General features: G+C 47.8%; 1 protein-coding gene across 1 annotated transcript in view; it reads right to left on the reverse strand.

Annotated features, from left to right (window-relative positions):
* RNF207 (ring finger protein 207) overlaps positions 1–21,827 on the reverse strand; it is a 900,262-nt gene that overhangs the window by 343,134 nt on the left and 535,301 nt on the right. The window contains exon 11 of the mRNA XM_086921721.1: positions 11,573–11,641. Coding sequence (XP_086777847.1) covers positions 11,573–11,641 — 69 coding nt within the window. The remainder of the gene's footprint in view (positions 1–11,572; positions 11,642–21,827) is intronic.

The following is a 21,827-nucleotide window of genomic DNA, read 5'->3' on the forward strand; positions in this document are numbered from 1 at the left end:
ATTATTGTGCGATATACTACTACTCTGACCATGGGTATATATCTCTGATGTCAGATTCCAAACATATCTGTACGGATTGATGATGACAGTCATGTTAATGTAAAATATCAATAAAGATATTTAAACAAAAAAAAAGTGACAGTGAATATCAAAAGTTTAAGAATGTCAAAGATAAACTGTCTGTTACTCAGGAAGGCATTATCCTAAGAGTTTCGCGAATTGCAATTCCGGAGAGTCTGCGATAAAAGATAAGTGAAGTGGCCCATGAAGGACATCATGGATTTGTTGCCACCAAATGAGCTCTCCAAGATAGAGTCTGGTTTCCACATCACAATGAGAGAGTTGAAAAAGAATTAAAGGCCAGTCATCCATGCAACTGCCTGTCATTGAAAACTACTCAACACTCATTAAACATGTCAGAGTTGCCAATGCATGCATGGGAAAGAATTGCAGTGGACTTCTTCAGTCCTCTTGACAACAGACATCACCTGATGGTGATTGTTGATGAATATTCCTGGTTTCCATTGTTTGAAGATCTCTCATCTCTCACTTAAGAACATGTCATTGAGAGATTAGACAGCATCTCCATGACCTGGGGTGTTCCTGCGATCTTAAAGTCTGACAACGACCTACCTTTATACAGTTGAGATTTCAAAGCCCTTCTCAGTCATCTTAATGTAAGAATCAGAAGGGCACCCCTCTTTGGCCACAGGCCAATGGCCTTGTCGAACATTTTATGAGTACTCTAAAGAAAGCTGTCCAGCATGCTGTACTAGAGAAGCTTAACCTTAAAGGTGTCTCCAATTCCATTGCTCTGGCTAACCGCTTTGAAAGCCTGGCAACCTTGATGTTCAGGCGAGCCATGATGACCAAGTTACCTTAACAGACCAACCAAAGAGCAAATACTGAGAAAGAAACATGCATGAAGACTTGGATCGCAAGAGGAAAATTAAAGCCTATGCAGACAATTGTTGACATGCAAAAGATGTCATGTTCACTAGAAGAGATAGAGTGCTTGTTTATCCACATAGATAATGAATATCTGATGCTCCTTTCGTTGCTGAACCATTTCATGTTGTGACCAGCAAATGACACATTGTGACTGCTCAATATCCTGGGAAGTCCATTGCGTGTGACTTTTCTAATTTCTGAGATGTGGTTAATCACTCATCAGGCCCTGATATCATAGTAGAAACTGCGCCTGAAAGTACAAGTGAAGAACCCCTGACTGCTGCTATTTCTCCATCACCGATGCGAGTCAAGGACGTTTCTACTGCCTGTCCCCAGCTTCTGAAGACACGGTCAGGACATGTGATCCAAGATCTATGAAGACTCATTTAAAAGCTCTAATTGTATTTATTTGTAATTTTTTAATTAACAGTGGGAGAGATGTAGTTTTGTGTGAGTTTGTAATGATGGAACCTTTGTGGCTCCTGAAGGACTATGTAGAACTGTGACATACGCCTTAGAGTGTAGTGAAGAGAATACAGGTTTAAAATCTTGAGTTCCCAGTTACACGCATAAGAATAAAGACCTGTTATAATAAGCTCCATGTGTGACATGGTCATTGGCAAGTTCCACACTGGGGAGGACTCTACAGGGTATACATGACCTCCACACTCACTTACCTGCCTTTATTTTTCTTTATATTTCCTTCTCAATATCCTTTTCTACTCGGGACAGCTGTCTGCACCTCCCAATTCTGGTGGACTGCATTCACAAGGTAGAAAAAGCCCCCTGAAGACAGCTTATACTTTGCAAATGTCTTGCCATCCCTTTCTGGAAACCGGTAAGAGATCAATTGTTTGCAACTACAGTTTCTGTCATAAAAGCATTGATACATTGCATAGCAAATTGCACAGAAGAGAGAGAAGCCCTCTTTCTTTTTGGATTCGTTATAATTTGCAAATTAAGCTTTGGAAATCAGAAAGACATTTCCAACAACAATGTGCTTGTTGTATGCGATTTTGTGAATCACAAGTTATCTGGCTGAAAAATGCTTTCTATATCAGACCCTTAGTTCATTATTCAAAAAGGTGTAAACTATCCCACTACCTGGCTAGGACAAATCTGTCATCTTAACAGTCTTGGAAAGCTATCTATAACTCAATCAGACAAAACTCCAGCTGCTTAACCAGTTAGGGGAAGCACAATCTCTAATAAACAATGGTAGATTGGTCAACATTCTTCAATATGTGCCTAAGACAAGACTCTTAGGGGTAGATGTATCAAGAAATCATTTTGCACTTCTCTAATAGCGATTGTTAAGGAATCGCTATTAGAGAAGTGCAAAATGGTATGTATGTAGAAATTCGCTATATTTTAGCGATTCCTTAATATTCCTTAATTGCGATTAGCAAATTGCTAATCGCAATTAAGGAATAATTTTCCCATTCATTTCTATGGGCCAGGAGGCCCATAGGAATGAATGTGCAGTAATTCTCAAATTGCGAATTCGCAATTTGCTAATCGCAATTTGAGAATTATTTTAAGGGTGCAGGGGTGTCTTATGGACACCCTGCTGCACCCCTGAAACTTACATGTGTGTGCATATGGCACACATACATGCCCTATGGGCATGTATGTGTGCCACATGCCACCTTCAAAATAGTGATATTTTGTTGTTTTAAAGGATTTCGCAAATTAACACGAACCTCAAGTTCGTGTTAATTTGCGAGTCCTTAACCTCAATTCGCAAAAAAAAAAAGCTTCATACATGGCATTTAAGGAATCGCACATTTGCGATTCCTTAAATGCTGATGCAAAATAAGGAATCGCAATTTTTTGCGATTCCTTATTTTGCTAATTACACATACATCTCAAAAGATGCAAAATTTCAGTTTACGATTCGTTAAGGCCGAAATTCGCAGAATTTCGGCCTTAACGAATCGCAAACTGCTTGATACATCTAGGCCTTGGAGATCTTTGAACATCTAATTATAACCATCCACAAGAAAATACCTTACTAACAGCCTGATTCATCATTCTCCCGTTTTGCGAGCCCCTAATAGCGATTCTTAGCGAATCGCTATTAAGGACTCGCAAAACGGGATTCAAGTAGAAATTGCATAAAGAAATGCGATTCCTACATATTCCTTATTTGCGATTAGCAAATTGCTAATCGCAAATAAGGAATAATTTGCCATTCATTCCTATGGGCCAAAAGGCCCATAGGAATGAATGGGGAGTATTCCTTATTTGCGATTAGCAATTTGCTAATCGCAAATAAGATAGCGATTTGACATGCACACAAATTAATATATACATGCACTCTCTTACATAAACACACTCAAAGCTGCAAGCATGCCCACAACTTACATACATTTAAAAGCCTTTTTTTCAACTTAGCTCAGCTGCCAGGAAAAGCCATGTTCCAGCTATTTGAACTCTATTTTTTATTAAACTAATAGCGAATAATGCAATATTTTTCACTATTAGTATAATAAAAAGTGACAAAAAACGAGGTGAGTAAAGTCCATACTGACGTCCATAAGGACGAGCTGCTTCTGTTCCTGCCACGGGTTTTGTCACTGCTGACCCTAGGGCTTGCAAAGGCAGTGCCAGGGGTCGCAGAAGCACCCCTGGCAAGCCCAAACGGACTTCCATGGTTCGAGAATCCAGGATCACAGGGAACAGGAGCATATACCCAATATTACAGTGGAAAACTGGTTAGAACGTCATGATCATATCAGGCAGCGTGGCCTCCACAAACCCGCTCAAACAAGATGACATAGTGCGAAATGCTCCTCCAGCCGACCCACAGCCTCTGCTGCCGAGAGACAGTCTCCCCACCTTTTGCCCTGTAAGTATAATTGCATTTATTTAGCGCTTACTACCCCTGACGAGGCATCAAAGCACTTTTTCAGTGAGTAGCACGTTACTCTGGAGCCCATAAAGGATTAGTGATGCCCCGGTTACTTACCGGTAATCTTCATTACTCCGAGTATAGACTTCCTCGCCACATGACTTACATAGTGAGCTTCAGCTCCATGACAGAACCCTCCAAAGTAAAAAAAGCTTCCCACCCCCTCCCAACATGGCCGACCAGTCACCCCTGACCTCTATAAGAGGCAGGCCGTCCCAACCAACAGGCTGAACCACCAAGCAAACAATGAAGCCGATAGCCAGACAGGGAGGGGGGGAGGGAACTCTTGTGGCGAGGAAGACTATACTCGGAGTAATGAAGATTACCGGTAAGTAACCGGGGCATTACCTCCTCGTTAGTCTTCCTCGCCACATGACTTACATAGTAAGCAAATACCCAAGCCAAAAGGCTTCATTGACCACAAGAAGAACAACACCACACGTTGATGCAGAAAAACCAACACAAGGTTTATTCAGAACAAATGAGAAGAAAACAGGAATTCCAGCAAACCTGAATCAAGACACAATTAAAGAGCTATCAAGGAGCCACAGCTCCCGCACTCAGAACGGCCCCAGTGAAGTCCCCAGGGACAGAACCACCCAAGACAACGCGATAGTGTTCCATGAACATGTGGGGGGACGACCACGTCGCCGCCCGACAAATCTCCTCAGTGGAGACACCCTTGAAGGAGGCCCAGGACACAGACACACTCCTAGTGGAGCGACCCTGGACCCCCGCCGGTACCACCGAACCCAGTGAATCATAGGAAAGTAGGATAGCCTGCTTAAGCCAGCGACTCAAGGTGGAAAGAGAGGGCTTGTGGCCAGAATGAACGGGACCGAAAGTCACGAACAGGCTATCACACCGGGAAAGAGAAGACATGCGCTTAAGATAAACCAAAACAGCACGCCGGTCATCCAGCAAGGACAAGGAAGGATCCGTGTCGGGAGGAAAGAAGGCAACGACACCTCCCGAGACTGGTTCACCAAGGAAGGAACCTTGGGAAGAAAACGGGGGTCATGACGGAGAATCAACCTGTCAGGCAAAACCCGCAAGAAGGGAGGGGAGCGGAGGAAAGAACCCAGCTCGCCCATCCGCCCGGCAGACACAACGGCCACCAGGAAAACCACCTTAAAAGTGAGAAACCGCAGAGCCACCGAGGCCAGGGAATCAAAGGGGGGACCCTGAAGGGCTCGCAGAACGAGAGGGAGATCCCAAGGGGGAGACAGGCAGAGCGTCCGAGGGCGACGGAGAAAACAACTCCGGAGCAAACGAGCCACCAGGGAATCTAGCCCGTCGAAATCCGGACTGCGGAAGGCCCGCAAGGCCGCCCACTGGGCCCTTAGGGAAGAAGGGGCCAAGCCCAAGGAAAACCCCTCAGCAAGAAAATCCAAGACCCGCAAGGGATCCACGGAGGCGGGGTCAGCACCTTGCAGACCGCACCAACGCGAGAAAGAGGCCCAGTGCCGGGCATAGGAGGACAAGGTGGAAGACCTGCGGGAGCCCTGTAGCAAATCCACCACTCCAGAAGAACAACCCGGAGCAAGCAACGTCACCCGCTCAAGAGCCAGGCCTGCAGATGGAGCCGGCGCAACACCGACTCCGGGAGCGGGGGGCCCTTCAAAGGAAAAGGAAGATCCGGGATCGGCCAGTAGGCCTGAACCGCCAGCTCGCAAAGGAGAGGGTACCAGGGGCGGCAGACCCAGCCGGGAACCACCAAAAGCACCCTGGCCCTGTCCAAGCGAATCTTGCAGAGGACCCGAGGGATCAGGGGGAACGGGGGAAATGCGTACAGAAGACCTGAGGGCCAAGTGAATGACAGAGCATCCACACGCCACACCCCCGGAACCGGGAGGAGAGAGCAGAACTTGGGCAGGAGGGCCGACTCCCCGTCCGCGAACAGATCCACCAGCGGCAGACCGAAGCGAGACACCAGGCGTTGAAACACCACCGGAGTCAGGGAGAGACAAGGCACCGACGGAAAAACCCGACTCAGACGACCTGCCTCCACATTGTCGGACCCCGGGAGATAGACAGCTCGAAGAGACAGGACCGACGACTCCGCCCAAGACAACAACTCCTGAGTCAGCAACCAAAGGGAGCGAACCCTGCACCCCCCCTTGATGGTTGATATAGCTCCTCACAACCTGGTTGTCTGTCCTGACCAAGACATGGTGACTCCGTAGAGAGGCAGCAAAATGACGGCAGGCCAGGAGGACTGCCTTCAACTCCCGATAGTTCGAGGAGCAGTGTGACTGTAGGAGATTCCAACGACCCTGAATCGACCCCGCGCCCAAGGTCGCCCCCAGCCGAGGAGACTGGCATCGGTTGTCACCACCCTGGATGGGGACACCAAGAAAGGAAGACCCTCGGAGATGTGAGACTCCATCAACCACCAACCCAACTCCGAATGAAGCTGAGGGGAGACCGGGACCAGGAACTCGTAATCCTCCGAGCGGGGATCCCAGAAGGATAGCAGATGGTTGACCAAGGGATAAAGGTGGAGGCGAGCCCAGGGGAGCACATTTATGGTCGCCGACATCAGGCCCTGAACTCGTAGCCAGAGGCGAACCGGGGCAGAACCCCGAGCCAGAAGGGACCCCAGATCCCGCCACAAAGTGTCCTGGCGACCAAGAGGCAGGAACACCCTCCCCAGCACCATGTCCAGACGACCCCCAATGAAGGCCAAGTCCTGAGTGGGTGACAGATGTGACTTCCGCTCGTTGATCAGGAAGCCGTGGGAGGAGAGGACCTCGCAGACCCGTCCGACGTGCAGCAACCCCTTGGAAAAAGAAGAGGCAGAGATTAACCAATCGTCCAGGTACGGAAAAAGCCTGATCCCCTCCTGGTGAAGAATACCCACCAGGGGAGCCAGGATCTTAGTAAATACCCTCGGGGCGGATGACAAGCCAAACGGAAGTACCTGGAACTGATAGTGGGAACCTCCAACGCAGAACCTGAGGAAGGACTGAGAAACCGGATGGACCGGGACATGGAGGTAGGCGTCGAGGAGATCCAGAGAAGCCACCACCTCGCCCTGTACCAAAAGAGGCAGAATTTTCTGCAGAGAGATCATCTTGAATTGAGTATGTGGAATATAAGAAATCAACCATTTCAAATCCAACACAGGACGGAAATCCCCAGACACCTTCCTCACCAGAAAAAGGATGGAGTAGACGCCCGAACCCCTCTGAGATGGAGGGACAGGGCGGATGGCCCGCTTGGCAAGCAAGTCCTGAACTCCGGCCAGCAAGGCCCCTCTCTTGACCAGGGAGGAAGGCAGGGGCGTAGCGAGGAAAAAATCCGGAGGAGGTGAGGAGAAGGCGATGGAGAATCCCTCCTTCACAATCCGAAGTGCCCAAAGATCCGTGACAGACTCCTCCCTGGCCGGGACGAAGTGGCGGAGACGTCCCCCCACAGGGAACACCCCGGAGGGAGACGGACGGTAGTCAGGATTTTGGGGCGGCAGAGGCAGCGGCAGCAGCAGGCTGAGACCAGGATTTGTTGAAGTAAGGGGCGCCCCGGCCGCGACCCCTCCCACGAAAGGGCGCGCCGCCCTTACCCCTGGACGACGAGGAGAAAATCTGGTCGTGACCCGGGAAGCGGGCCCCAGACGACTCGATGGGAGCCAGCAACTTGCGGTCCTCAGCAGACTTCTTAATCATAACCTCCAGAGGAGGGCCAAACAGCTTAGCCCCAGAGAACGGAATCTTCATGAGCAGAGCCTTCTGGGTCGCCTCCGACTTCCAATGCCGCAGCCAGATTTGATGCTGGGCCTGTATCGCCGCACCCCCAGCGGCAGCTGCCGCACCCAGATTGTCAAAGGAGATGTCCGACAGGAGGCGCGTCTGCTGTTCCATCAAGGCAAGCGTCGGGACAACATCAGCCCCCTGATCCAGGAGCTCACCCAGGGACTGGAAGTCCTTCAACAAAGACTACACCGTGCAAGACAAATAGGCTGAGGCCCTGATGGTGAAATTAGCCGCAGAATAAGAATGCTTAGCAGCAGCCTCCACGCGCTTGTCCACAGGGTCAGAGGGGGAGGCATCCTCCGAAATGATGGAACCCTGGGAAGACAGACCCACCACCAGAGAGTCCACCTTCACCGCCTGAGGGAAATCTCTAGTGAACTCATCAACAGCATAACGTTTAGACAAAAACCGAGGGAAGGACTGTTTGTCCACATCCATCCACTCCCCCCAATGACCTTCTTAACTGATGCATGCAGAGGAAGGGAGTCCGGAGCCTTGCGTTGATACTGTGCAAAGAAATCATCGGAAACATCCTCCGCCGCAGGAGGAGGGAAAGCCAAGTTCTCCTTGATGTGGGAAAGAACCTCACGAAGCTCTGGACCCTGGATGTAACGTCCATGGAGATCCTCCTCCTCCCTCTCCGCATCAGAACCAGGCGTGGGGTCCCTGCGAGGACGTTTTGGCGAGGGAGGGCCCTGGGCATCACGCTGCACAAGGGCATCAGCCACCGCAGACTGAATCATTAATTGAAGGGAATGTGCAGTAAAGGGCATCGCAGACACGGAGTCAGAGACCTGTCCCCCCGTGACCAAATCCTGCTCCATCCTCAAGAGCAACTCACTCTCGAAGAAGCGGAGAAACTCAGGAGCACTACGGACGCCGGGAAATTAAATAGGCATCCGGGGAGCCCAGCTGCCGGTGATTCAAAACAAACAAACCGCGCTAGGCGCGAAACCCCGCCCCCAAGGGGCGGGAGGCGCCCGGGCCAATCCCAGCGCGGCCTCGAGCCGCGTCCCGAAGCCAAGAAATCACCCTCACCGGCGGCAGCGACCAGCGCCGCCAAACGAGCACCAGGACCATTCCCGGGGCACGAGCGGGCGATGGAAGCACCAGCAGCGCCCCAGTGTCCTGAAGAACTGCGGTAAGAATGCTCCCGCCCGCAGCGGCAGACCTCGTGTAGCAGCAACCGGCATACACACGGAAGCCCGAAGGAGGCCGGGCCCGCTCCCCACACTGCCCAAAGCCAGGGAACGGCTGCCACCCCACACCAGGGGCCCAAAAGCAACTGAAGCCCCCGTCCAAAACAGGGAAACCCCCAGCGCTGGACACCAGAGCCCGAAGGGGGCGTGCGTCCTTCTAACGACCGGAAACAGACCAGGGTATACCACCCCCATTCCCGGCCGCCCCCCCCCCCCCCTATACACCCCTGGCACGCCTCAGGCAGCACCCAACCGGCCCCACAGGATCGGGGGGAAGGAAGAGGGGGGGGATTTTAAGTCCCAGGTCCCAGGTCCCAGGGTCCGCTAAGGCAGGACCTCTAACCCAAAACCCAAGGGCCAGCTAGAGCAGGTCCAACCTTACCTGTGCAGCGCCTCTGGAGAGAATCGCGCAGAACAAAAAAAACAGGCTGTTGGTTGGGCCGGCCCACCTCTTATAGAGGTCAGGGGTGACTGGTCGGCCATGTTGGGAGGGGGGGAGGCTTTTTTTTACTTTGGAGGGTTCTGTCGTGGAGCTGAAGCTCACTATGTAAGTCATGTGGTGAGGAAGACTAACGAGGAGGTAATGAATTAGTACAATGAAATTTGAAAATAATTTGAGTGGTGGATATGTTAGTCAGTTTTTGGATTGAGAAGGATAGTGGAGGGATAGCTTAGAGGGAAAAGGTGTGCATATATATAGCACTTGCTACCCCTGATGATGTGTTGAGGTGTTTTTTCGGCAAGTAGCATGCTATTCTGGAACCCATAAAGGATTAGTGGTGAATTGGTATAGTGAAATATGAAAGTAATACGAGTATTGGGTATTTTAGTCTGTTATTTGGATTGAGAACGATAGTGGAGGGAAAAAGTTGGAATTTATATAGTGCTTGCTACCCCTGATGAGGTGTTGAAGCGCATTTTCAGTGAGTAGCACGCTACTCCGGAACCCATATAGGATTAATGATGAATTAGTGTGGAGGGATAAAGGAGGGTAGGATATAGAGATATGTTGTATTCTTTTGTTTTAGTTTATTGGCGTTGGAGGGGGTTTGGGATGAGTAAAGGGGAGATGGAGGGGAGTTCGTATATAGAAATATAAAATTAATGTGAGTGGTGGACATGTTAGTCTGCTATTTGGATTGCAAAAGATTAGTGGAGGGATTGAAAAGGGAAGGATGGATAGAGGAGGGAAGGGTCTAGAATTTGTTTTTGTGGAATTTATAGCACTCCACAGGGGTCTGGGATGAGTAAAGGGGAAGTAGAGGGAGAAGGGTCAGAGGGAAGGGTTTAGAAAGGCTAGTTTGGGAGATCTGAATAGTAAAAGAGGCAAGAAATGATGCAGGAAGGGGTAGAGAAGGGAAGAGTCTAGAAAGGGTTATTTTGGGGTTCATAGTAGTGGTATGAGGTTTGGGATGAAAGAGAGTGAAGGTAGAGGATATATTGATAGAGGTATAGGGTGGGAAATAGGGCAGTGCATTGGAAAAGAGTAGTAGAATGAGGTTTGAGATGAGTCGGGGAGTTGAGGTAGAGGATATATTGAGAGTGGTATAGGGTGAGAAATAGGGTAGGCCATTGGATATGCAGAATTAGAATAAAAGTAGTAAATATATAGATACATAAGTACACAGAAGGTATATATATATATATATATATATATATATATAATTGTAGATAAATAGTTATGATAAAATATTTACTTATTTATGCAGTCACTTATATACATGTTAAAAACATAGAGTAATGTAAAAATAATTAATCTGTACATTTGTTAAGCAGAATTAACGAATATCTGGTTTTAAAACATAATTATTATACATGTTTATACAAAGCAATACACATATTTTGGCAAGTATCTATAGTCCAAATAAATACTTATATACAGAGGGATATGCTCTATTTTTATGTTTGCATATGGTGGTTATGGGGAGAAGAGACAATTCTTAAGTAGTTTTCTGAAGATATGGTGGGTCTGTGGATCTTATGTTGGGGGATAAACAGTTCCATAGTTTGGCTGCTTGTACAGATGGCCACCCGGGGTTTCTTTCTTGTACATTGGGATTTTAAGGCAAGGGGCCACTCTAGAGCGGAGGTTCCTTTGTTGAATGTATTTTGTGCTTTTATTTCTGATGAAGTGCAGTCTTGTTCCATGTATCGCTTTGTGGGTGATACAAAGCAGCTTGAACGTGGATCTTCTGGCAACCGGTAACCAATGTAGGGCTTTCAAGGCAGGGGAGATGTGGGCTTGCTGCTTTATATGACCTATAACCAGCACAGCCCTACCCCCACACTCCTACTTAATACCAGGCTCAAAGCAAGTAGTAAATGGGTACAGACCGGTCCCTGGATTAGGGATAACCCTACAGATCTGGACTCCATGATTTGCGGTGCATGTGGTTATCCTCAAATCCATGGCCAATTGTGTTGCCATCTACCAAGTGCTTAGAGCAGGCATTACATATATTAGATGTGGAGATACAAGCTAGTGTCAGTATTCTGGCCAAAGTATGCCCAAATCTAAAACTGGGAGGCACTTGTAATCTGGGCTACAACAGCGAGATTTAGATGTGGGTATCATTGGCAATTATAGCAGGGCAATTTCATTATTCAAAAAACATTTGATGTGGTCAAGACATATCCAAAATAGTAAAATGATAATAAAGTAAGTACATGCACATTCCGTTAACCCTGCTATGTCAAGTGATATGCTTTTTTATGTTCACATATTATTATTTTTTTCAAATTTTATACTAGTTTACCTTGCTACTTTGCGTCGGTCGCAGACGATGAGGAAGTTTTACAATCTTCTGTAGTCGCTCCATCAGTTGCTATAAAAAAGAAAGGAGAATATTCAAAAAAGTTGAAAATGATGACTACCCAGTCTAAGTTTTTCTGCCCCAGAAAAGTCCTCACTATAACTTGCCTATGACTTTGGCATCGTATGACCAATCTTCATGACATTTTCTGGTTATCATGAAAAGTTTGGGGGTGATCCATGCAGTGGGGATTGAGAAATTGGGGCGTGAAATAAGGGTGCGTTTGTAATGTTAAATCCCATTGGAACCTTTAGCCACACCTACAACCCGAACTACTGAACAGACTTACTCCACATTTGGCAGGGAGGTTGATGTTGGTTCAAGGAAATGCCCTTTGCCTATTTGATGTAAATCTGTTCGGTAGTTTTTAGAGATTTAAGCTGCAAATTATAGTGATATCTCTGGTGGCAAATATTTTGTGATGATTCCGCAATTAATCACAGATAAATGCACCAACGGGAATGCTCTGACTGCTTGGACGGAACCTGAACAGAAAGTTGTGGCCGCCATTTTCTTGATGAGGAACTGTTCCCGGGGCTGAAAATGTCTGAAAAAGCTAACATAAGGGGTCAGAGTAGAGGTACTCTGACTCCATGTTTGCAAAATGGGGTTGTTAGTGACACAGGTTATATGTCCAAATTGTCCACAATTAATTTGTTTAGTCATGCACGATATTCCTGATGATGACGCAACCATCAGCAAGGCCCCCATGTATCATTGTGTGGACATTGCGACTATCATGGCAACACCACAAATATTGGTTGAAATATAAAAATATACATATATTTGTACACACTAGCCACTGAATGTCACACACCTATGTACCTACTCATAAATTCGCTCAGACACTTATAGACCCATTCACATACCCACTTACATATCCAGTCCTATATCACCTCAGATACTGATGTACCAACTGTCATACCCATTCAGGTACTCATGCATGCACTTACAGATTCACTTGGAGAGTAGTGCACCCACATACAGACCCACTTAGACACTCATACACCCACTTACAGGCCCAGTGTGAGACTTTTGCTTCCGCTGACACACTCACTGCTAGACAGACACTTGTGTAACAACTCATAGATCCAGTCACAGGCTCATGTACCCATTCACATACAGGGTCAGAGACTCATATATCCATTCACAGACCTATTCAGACACTCATGCACCCACTCAGAGACAATTCGGACACTTCCACACCCAGTCCGAGACTCACTCAGACATTCATGAACGGACTCACAGACCCAATGAGACCTAATTTCACTCACACACCAACTGAGACATGGCAAGTCAAGTCAAGTCAGATAATTTATATAGCGCACTACATACCCAGAGGGTCTCAAGGCGCTTAGAAAGGGAGGAGGATTACTTGTCAAATATCCACGTTTTAAGTTGTTTTCTGAATGCTAGGTGGTTCTGGGTAAGGCGAAGGTAAGCGGGGAGTGAGTTCCATGTTTTAGCAGCTAGGTATGAGTAGGATCTGCCTCCCATGGTGGTCTTGTTGATGCGAGGTACAGTAGCGAGGGCTTGGCTGGAAGAACGTAGTTGGCGGGAGGGGGTGTAGAAGGACAGTCGTGAGTTAAGGCATTCTGGTCCGATGTCGTAGAGTGATTTGTGTGCGTGGGTTAGCAGTCGGAAAGTGATTCTCTTATTGACGGGTAGCCAGTGGAGGTCTTTCAGGTGACCGGAGATGTGTTCGTTGCGCGGTATGTCTAATATGATCCTGGCTGAGGCGTTTTGGATTCGTTGGAGTTTCTTCTGGAGTTTAGCGGTAGTACCTGCGTAGAGGGTGTTTCCGTAGTCCAGTCGGCTCGTGACCAGAGCATGGGTGACTGTTTTCCTTGTTTCGGTGGGGATCCAGCGAAAAGTTTTTTTGAGCATGCGGAGAATGTTGAAGCAGGATGAGGATACGGCGCTGACTTGTCTGTTCATTGAGAGTGAAGAATCCAGGATGACGCCTAGGTTCCGTGCGTGGTCTGTCGGGATGGGTGCTTTTCCAAGGGCTTCCGGCCACCAAGAGTCGTCCCATGCAGAGGGGGATGTGCCTAAGATGAGGACTTCTGTTTTGTCTGAGTTCAGTTTCAGACGGCTTTGTTTCATCCATTCGGCAACTTCTTTCATTCCTTCGTGTAGGTTAGTTTTGGCTGTGCTGGGGTCATTGGTGAGAGAAAGGATTAGTTGAGTGTCGTCTGCGTAGGAGATGATGTTGAGGTTGTGTTGGCGTGCGATGGCCGCGAGGGGGCTCATGTATACGTTGAAGAGGGTGGGGCTGAGTGAGGACCCTTGGGGTACGCCGCAGATTACTTCAGTGGCCTCGGATTTGAATGGTGGAAGGCGGACTCTCTGGGTTCTTCCGGTGAGGAACGAGGTGATCCATTCAAGTGCTTTTCCTTGTATTCCGATGTTATTGAGGCGTTGTAAGAGGGTGCTGTGGCAGACTATGTCGAATGCTGCAGAGAGGTCGAGGAGGATGAGGGCGACTGTGTCTCCATTGTCCAGTAGAGTTCGAATGTCGTCTGTTGCAGCGATGAGGGCGGTCTCAGTGCTGTGTTTTGCTCGGAAGCCAGATTGTGAGGAGTCAAGTGATTTGTTGGATTCGAGGAAAGCGGCGAGCTGGTTGTTGACAGCTTTCTTGATGACTTTGGCCGGGAATGGAAGGAGCGAAATGGGCCGGTAATTTTTGAGTTCGGTGGGGTCCGCTGTGGGTTTTTTCAGAAGGGCGGTGAGTTCAGCGTGTTTCCAGTCTTCCGGGAAGGAGGCGGAGTTGAAGGAGCAGTTGATGACGTCTCGGAGGTGCGGTGCTATGACGGAGTCTGCTTTGTTGAAGATGTGGTGAGGACATGGGTCTGTGGGGGATCCTGAGTGGATGGAGTTCATCAGGCGGATTGTGTCCTCAGTGGAGATTGGGTTCCAGTCGTTAAGGGTGTTCACGGGGGGAGGATGTTCAGCAAATGGTTGGATGGGTTGGTATCCGGGTTGGTTGTCGAAGCTGTTGTGGATGTCTGCAATCTTGTTGTGGAAGAATGAGGCTAGGGAGTCGCAGAGGGCTTGAGAGGGGGTGATGTCGTTGGAGTTGGCCGAGGGATTGGAAAATTCCTTGACGATGTTGAAAAGTTCCTTGCTGTTGTGGGCGTTGTTGTCAAGTCTATCTTTGAATGCTGTTTTCTTGGCCTTTCGGATTAGTTGGTGGTGAGTGCGGGTGGCGTTTTTGAAGGCGTCCTTGGTGCTAGTGGTTGGGTCTTTTTTCCAGGCCTTTTCAAGGGAGCGGCAGAGTTTCTTGGACTTCTTAAGATCATCGTTGAACCATGAGGCCTTCTTGCTGCCAGGTTTGCTTTGACGTTTTTTCAGTGGTGCTAAGGTGTCGGCGGTGTTGGATAACCATAGTGTGAGGTTGGCGGCGGCTTGGTTTGGGTTAGAAGAGTGGGCTGGGGTGTTTAGAAGGAGCGAAGCGGAGATCTGGTCGGTGGTTATTTTGTTCCAGTTTCTTTGCAGAGTTGGTTGGAGGTGGTTGGTGGGTTTTGGCTTGTTGTAGGTGAAGTGAACGCAGCTGTGGTCAGTCCAGAGGAGATCCGTAGTGTGGCTGAAGGAGACATGATTGCTGGAGGAGAAGATGGGGTCGAGTGTGTGACCTGAGATGTGGGTGGGGGAGGTGACTAGTTGTTTAAGTCCGAGGTTGGCGAGGTTGTCCAGGAGGGTGGTGGTGTTGCGGTCGTAGATCTTTTCAAGGTGAAAGTTGAGGTCTCCCAGAAGGATGTAGTCTTTGGAGGGGAGCGCATGTGGAGTGATGAAGTCCGTGATGTCTTCACTGAATGTTGCGCGGGGTCCTGGTGGTCTGTAGAGGAGGGTGCCTCTGAGTGTGGTCTTGGGGTCGATGTGGATTTGGAAGTGAAGGTGTTCGGAGTTGGCGAGGTTGGCGTCAGAGCTGGTTGAGATGCGGATTGATTTCTTATGGACGATAGCGATTCCTCCTCCTGTGTGGCCGGTACGGTCCTTGCGTGTGATCTTATAGTCTTCAGGGATGGCAATGGTGATGTCTGGGGCGGAGGAAGCGTTCATCCATGTTTCTGTTAGGAAGGCGACGTCTGGAGAGATGGTGTCTAGTAGATTCCATAGGTCGATGGCGTGTCTGTGGACCGAGCGGGTGTTGAGAAGGATGCATTGTAGGTGGTTGGGGTCGGGAGTCTGTGGAGTGGTCGTAGCGGAGTAGTTGTTGGTGCCGCTGAATTTGCAGGAGTAGCAGGAGAAAGGTCCATGGGTGTGTCCAGGAGCAGCTTGGACGCAGTTGGGGGCGCGACCGGGGTTAAGGGCTAGGAGGGTTGCGGCATCGTAGGTAATGCGGGAGGGCAGGGCAGCGCGAGGGGCAGGGGGTCTGGCGCTGGGCGCGGTCCAGGCGCGGACGGGCGTAGACGGGCTTACCTTTGGCGCACCTTCGGCGCGGGTTGGGCGCGAACGCTGCGCGCAGAAGCAACTGTCATATATGGATAGTGGAGGGGGAGGGGCGAGGGCGGTTCAGCTGGGAGGCGGGGCGGGCTAAGGAGGAGGACAATATCAACAAAATGGAGGCAGAGGGGTCAGACCGGCAAGAGGGCTTGGGGGAAGAACGCTATTTCTGCAACAGAGTTATGATAGCAAGTTAAAATGTAAATGAGCAAAGCGGCGAAATGAACACAAAGTTTGCTACAAAGTCACGCTGGCAGTTACACAGAGCAAATGGACAAATCGGCAATTTAGCTATGCAAATGGGCAGCGCGGTGAATAAAGCACGCAGCGGCAATCAGGGCACACAGCAGGCAGTAATTAATAATCGGAATCCAGAATGCGCTGCACAACGATACCGCAACAGCAGGGGAGCGACCACTCAGCTTGGAAGCGAAGAGCGAGTCATTGATTGTCTCAGTCACAGATCCAGTCTGACAAACACGTACTGACTTACAGAGTAACTTCTACTTCCAGTCATTTATTCACTGATAGAGAGATGCACTCCGAGATGTATGCAGCCAGTGACACCCTAACTAAAAGACTCATGAGTCTATTCTGATATCCACTCATAGACTTATATATGCAGTGACACACCCACTCAGAGACTTATGCATGCATTCACATAACCAAGCGAAAATTAATACAGACTGTTATAGATAAATGTTTTTATAGTTCATTAGGTAGTGATTTAGCTAGTGTGATGTTAGAATCAGTAAGATAGTTGTAATTTTTGAATGTGGTGGTGGCTATTAAATTCCTGCTTTTGCTTTGCATTTTCACGACGTATCTGCAACGATTGCGGGTGCCGACATCATAGCGATCTCCGACTTTAACGCGAACACAGAAAATAAATTTTAGAAATGGTTTTTATACAAAAATCTCTAGAAAAATATGATTTTATAGAATTCTGTAAGAAACCTCTAGTGTGGAAAGCACTGTAATGTGCGGGTAAATATGTTTTAGACAGTGTGATCGTTTGAATTAGTATTTAAAGAACCATAGAAATTCACTGATAACGCCAAAGTTTACAGGGACATTATAGTAAGGAATTAGCATTTAAAAAATCTTAGAAATCCACTGAAAAAACAAAGGTTACATGGATTTTATAGTTAGGCTGACATTTCACTAGTACAAAACCAGAGAAATTCAGCACTAATAGTTAGCTGAGCTAACTATAATGCATGCCCCCGCAATGCACTGCTTATGACCTCACATCACTCTTGACATGGTCAGTGACATCACTGATGACATTACTGATGACATCTCAAGTGACATTATTGCGTGTAGGCCTGGATGGAGTTCGCAGAGTTTCACTATGTGGAACTCCGTGAAGTGACAAAAAAACTCTGCCAAGCTATGCGGAGTTCTGCGAGCAGCGGAGTGCATTACCTCAAGCCGTTCACACAGATTTTTAGCGCCGGGTGTTTGTCCCGCACTGTAAAATCAGCACCAACTGCATCACTTGAAGTGCAAGAGTGAGCGGCTTCTTTCTATCTCTTGGCTAGAATTTCTACTCAAGCAGCACCTTCCTCAATGTGAACAGACGTTTTCTCAATTTGAGCGGTAGCGACGACCATCCACGATTGCCCACATTGAGAAATCTCACTGGGATGGGGTCATAGAGTGCTGAGTCCTAAAAGTCCTAAAAGTGAACCCTCTTTGTGTGTGAAACTTGACAATTTCAGGGTGCAAGCAGTAGCCCCATCTGCTGCTGCATGCTACCCTGCAACATCTATTAGACAATGTGCCACATTTTGTGTCAATTAAGGTGACAGAGGTCACAAAACTGGCAAAACTGCATGCTGAGACGGAGACGGAGATGGGCTAATGCTTACAGGCCTCAAACCCTCCATTCAATGCTGTATGCAATTAGCTACACAGTTGATTCCTCCCTTTTACATGTTAGTTAAGCGGTCCATGTGCAGCTAATTGCGCGCGTTCCATTTGCCCTATCACAATTAGTTCACAAATACTGTCTTTCTTGCAGTGTAAAATTATGCTTACGTTTGTTTTTCAATTCTAGAAGAGGGGACGGGAGGACTAATTAATAAGCTAGAGGGTTAACTGTATGGAAGTGAATGAGATGAAATTAGATTTCCAGTTGTGTTGTGAATTTCACTCCTCATGTTACTCGAGTCTGCGTGCTGTGATGTTAGTCAGCAGTAAACTGTTTGATGATTTTCATGAGTTGTATGATGAGCAATGTTTTGGCGTTTTAAAATACATGGGGTGTTTCCTGGTCAATTCTGGTTTGAAAACTGTTTCTCATTTTCCTGTAGTCGTCAATCGGTTCATAGTGTCGTAGGTGTAAGAATGCTTTTGTCTTTTCCAGGTGTTTGCCCCCAAAAAAGAGGCAACCAAAAAAGTTCTTATCACTGAGTTCAAATAGTTTTACTGAAACTTACTTAAGGTAAGGCAACCACACAAAATCAGTAATCCAAATCACAGAACTTTCAGGGACAAAAAAATAAAAATAGAATAACTTATTTGAATGCCGCCACCCGTTGCATTGCGCTCTTTCAGTTTTTTTCTTCTGGGCACAGGCTCCCAGACTGCACTGGAGCTAATCCTGACGCTGCATGAAAGCAGCGTCAGGATTGGCCGGAGCACTATCAGCCAGCGCTCCCAGGAAGACTGGGAGCCAGTGCCTGCTCTTTCCAGCCCCAGCAATGGAGCTGGGGCTGGAGAGAGCTTCAGTGCGCATGGCGGTTTGGCCGGCCTGAGACGGACAGCCAAACTGTCATGCGTAATGTAACAGTGCCCACCACTGCCCCACCACAGCAGTGCCATCCCCCTGGACCCACCCCAAAGACTCATCAGAGTCCTGAGGGCTGGTCCTGGGGATAAAAATGCAGCAATAATAAAAATGGATTTAAAGCCAGTTTTATTATCGTTTTAATTTAGAGTAGTGGTGTAGGGCCACGCTCTTCCATCCTAATGGAGAGGACCCTGCTGCAAGGCACTGAAGTAGATCCAAAGATGAGGCCAACCACAATGAAGGGCAGGATAGCTACAAGCTACAAGACTTACGAAGGTCCCAATGAAAACATATCTTGGATAGAGCAAAGCCTTGATGCTGAGGGCACAATGCATCAATCTTTTCCATACAGTTGAGTCACTGCATCGTCGTTGAGCTCCGTTGAGATGGAGGCAATGCTTCATTGTCGAGCCACGCAGGGCATTGTTGTCTAGTCCACACAGGCTGTAGAGCCACTGTCGTCAAACAACTTATGCATTGGCTTGAAAGAGCGATGCATCAATTCTCACTGGTGCAGTGGTGATGATGCATCAGTTTTTGTAGAAAACAGCTGCAGAACCCACTTCTGAGGCGCAGGCTTGGAGGAGGCACCTCAGAGAAAGGTAGAACTTGGAGTCGCTCTGGGTTCAAGTGAGATGGGTCCTGTCCTTGTCCTCAGCCGGGCAGAGATCAGAAGGCAGCATGGCAGCTCAGGAATGCAGAGAAGCACTTCCTCAGAACAGTCAGCCCAGGCACACTGGCAATCCATACAGCACAGCATTCTTTAACCACATCCGTGCGGCAGGAATTTCAGCACTGTGCTGAACATTCCTTAACTGGGTGTGGTCGTGACGGAACCATTCCGTCATCAGCACAGCTCAACCGTGACTGATGACGGAATGGTTCCGTCACCCGCATCGAAAGGGTTAATAAAGCAGAGTTCTTCCCAGGTCCAGTAGTGCACTGATTTTGTAGGGTAAGAGCCCCAGTACTTATACCCAAATATGCCTTTGAAGAGGGGGGGGGGTTGATTTCAAAGCAGTTCCTTGGAGTGCAGATGTCCCCTTTACACCCAACCCTGTCTACCAGCCTATCTGTGAGGGATAATCAGTCCTTTGGGTGAGGACTGGACACAGCCTATTCAGATGTAAGTGTGAGCTCCTTATCCCCCATCCTGCACAGTAAGGGTATCAGAATACAGATGAATGCATATGAGTCCTCTGTCACACCCACCCTTTCTGTCTTTGTGGCTCTCTAGGGGGAATGCACAAAGTATGGCTGTCACCCCGCCAAGACGTGTACTGGAGACAGGCTGCAGGTCCACTGACCAAAGTTAGGAGCAGAGAAATGTCCACTTTCTAAATGTGGAATTTCTAAAATAATAATGCCAAAGCCAACTTTACCAATAAAGAGGATTTCTCTTTACCATTCTAAATATATGAAACATGATTTAGCTATTCCTTCTAATCAGGAATTACTGCTTAAAATTGTTTTAAGGAATGCCCAAATGTAGCTTATGAGCGGTGTAGGCCTCACAGTAGTAAAACACGTATGTAGCTGTTTGACATCTCCTGGACATGTAAAACTTAAAAGTGCATGTCCTACCTTTTAGTTGCACCTTGCCCATGGAATTAGCTAGGGTCTACCTTAGGGGAGACCTATGTGGAATAAAAGGGGAGTTCAAGTATTGCCAAGTGGTTTTAAATGCCAAGTCAAAGTACCAGTAAACTACACATACAGCCCTGCAACGACAGGCCTGAGAAAGGTTTAAAGGTTACTTGTGTGGGTGGCACAAGCAGTGCTGCATGCCCACTAGTAGCGTTTAGGTTACAGGCCCTGAGTATATGGTATACCACTTTAGAAGGGATTTACAGGTACACTAAACATGCCAATCAGGTATACACCAATCTCATCATGTTTTAAAGGAGAAGCACATGCACTTTAGCACTGCTAGGAGTGGAAACCTGCTCAGAGTCCTATGGCCAACAAAAGGATACAGCAAAAAGTAAGGGAGAGCAGGCAACACATTGGGGAAAGACCTCCCTAAGGATGACAGGTATAACATTAACTTACTTATAAGTCCATAGTATGTGGTATCAGGTGTACCCAGGGCATGTAAGTTAAAGTGGCCCTCAACAGCTGCAGCACCTTTTGTGCCACCCTGAATATGACAAAATAAAACATGTCTCCCACCCTGCCCCTGCAGACTGGTAGAGCAGTTTTAAACTAACTCAGCTTTGCCATTTAAACTATTGGCAAATTCCAAACCTCCATTTTCTAGCCACCACTTATCACATGTAGATGTGGAGGGCTGTCTCCAGTGTCGAGGAACGCATAGTTTGGCCGCGACAATGGAGTTTGCCAACCATCTGTACTCATGGATTGTCAAATCTGGAAGGCAGAGATGATGTGTAGGAGAGCCAGCTGGGAAATGGGGGTGATGAGGAAGGGATCATGAAGGTGAAGGTGAGACCAGACTGCTGCCCAGTAGCTGGCAAGTATCGGTCAAGACCAGAGAATATGATATAGGTTGCAATGATCCCCATTCAATTCCAGCAACGGTTGTGAGGTAATAATTTGGCCGGTTTGAGTTTCCATAGTGACCAACAAAAGTCATGGTGTTCTTTAAAGTAGAGAAACTTTAGTCTGATTCCCCTGAGAACCCTGTCCTTGTCTGCCAGTAGAGTTTTCTACTCTTTCGGAGAGTAGACTTAACCCTGTAAAATTATCCAAGCTAATCTAGACGTTTTGCTGGAAGGGCCAGAATGTAGTAATTTAATGAGTGCTCCACACAATCAGGAGACTACTACCTCATAGCATCCCAGAGCATGGATGTAGTAAAGGATAGGTGAGATGGGATACTCCACTGGATGAGCTCCTAGTAAGGCCCTCAGGAAGTGGGTTAGTTGATGATAATGCCACTGGCCTGCATCCCAAAGTCCAAACTCTATTCGCAAAGCAGGAAATTACTTGAGC

The sequence above is a fragment of the Lissotriton vulgaris genome, chromosome 5, assembly GCF_964263255.1.
Source record: "Lissotriton vulgaris chromosome 5, aLisVul1.2, whole genome shotgun sequence".
NCBI classification, from domain to species: domain Eukaryota; kingdom Metazoa; phylum Chordata; class Amphibia; order Caudata; family Salamandridae; genus Lissotriton; species Lissotriton vulgaris.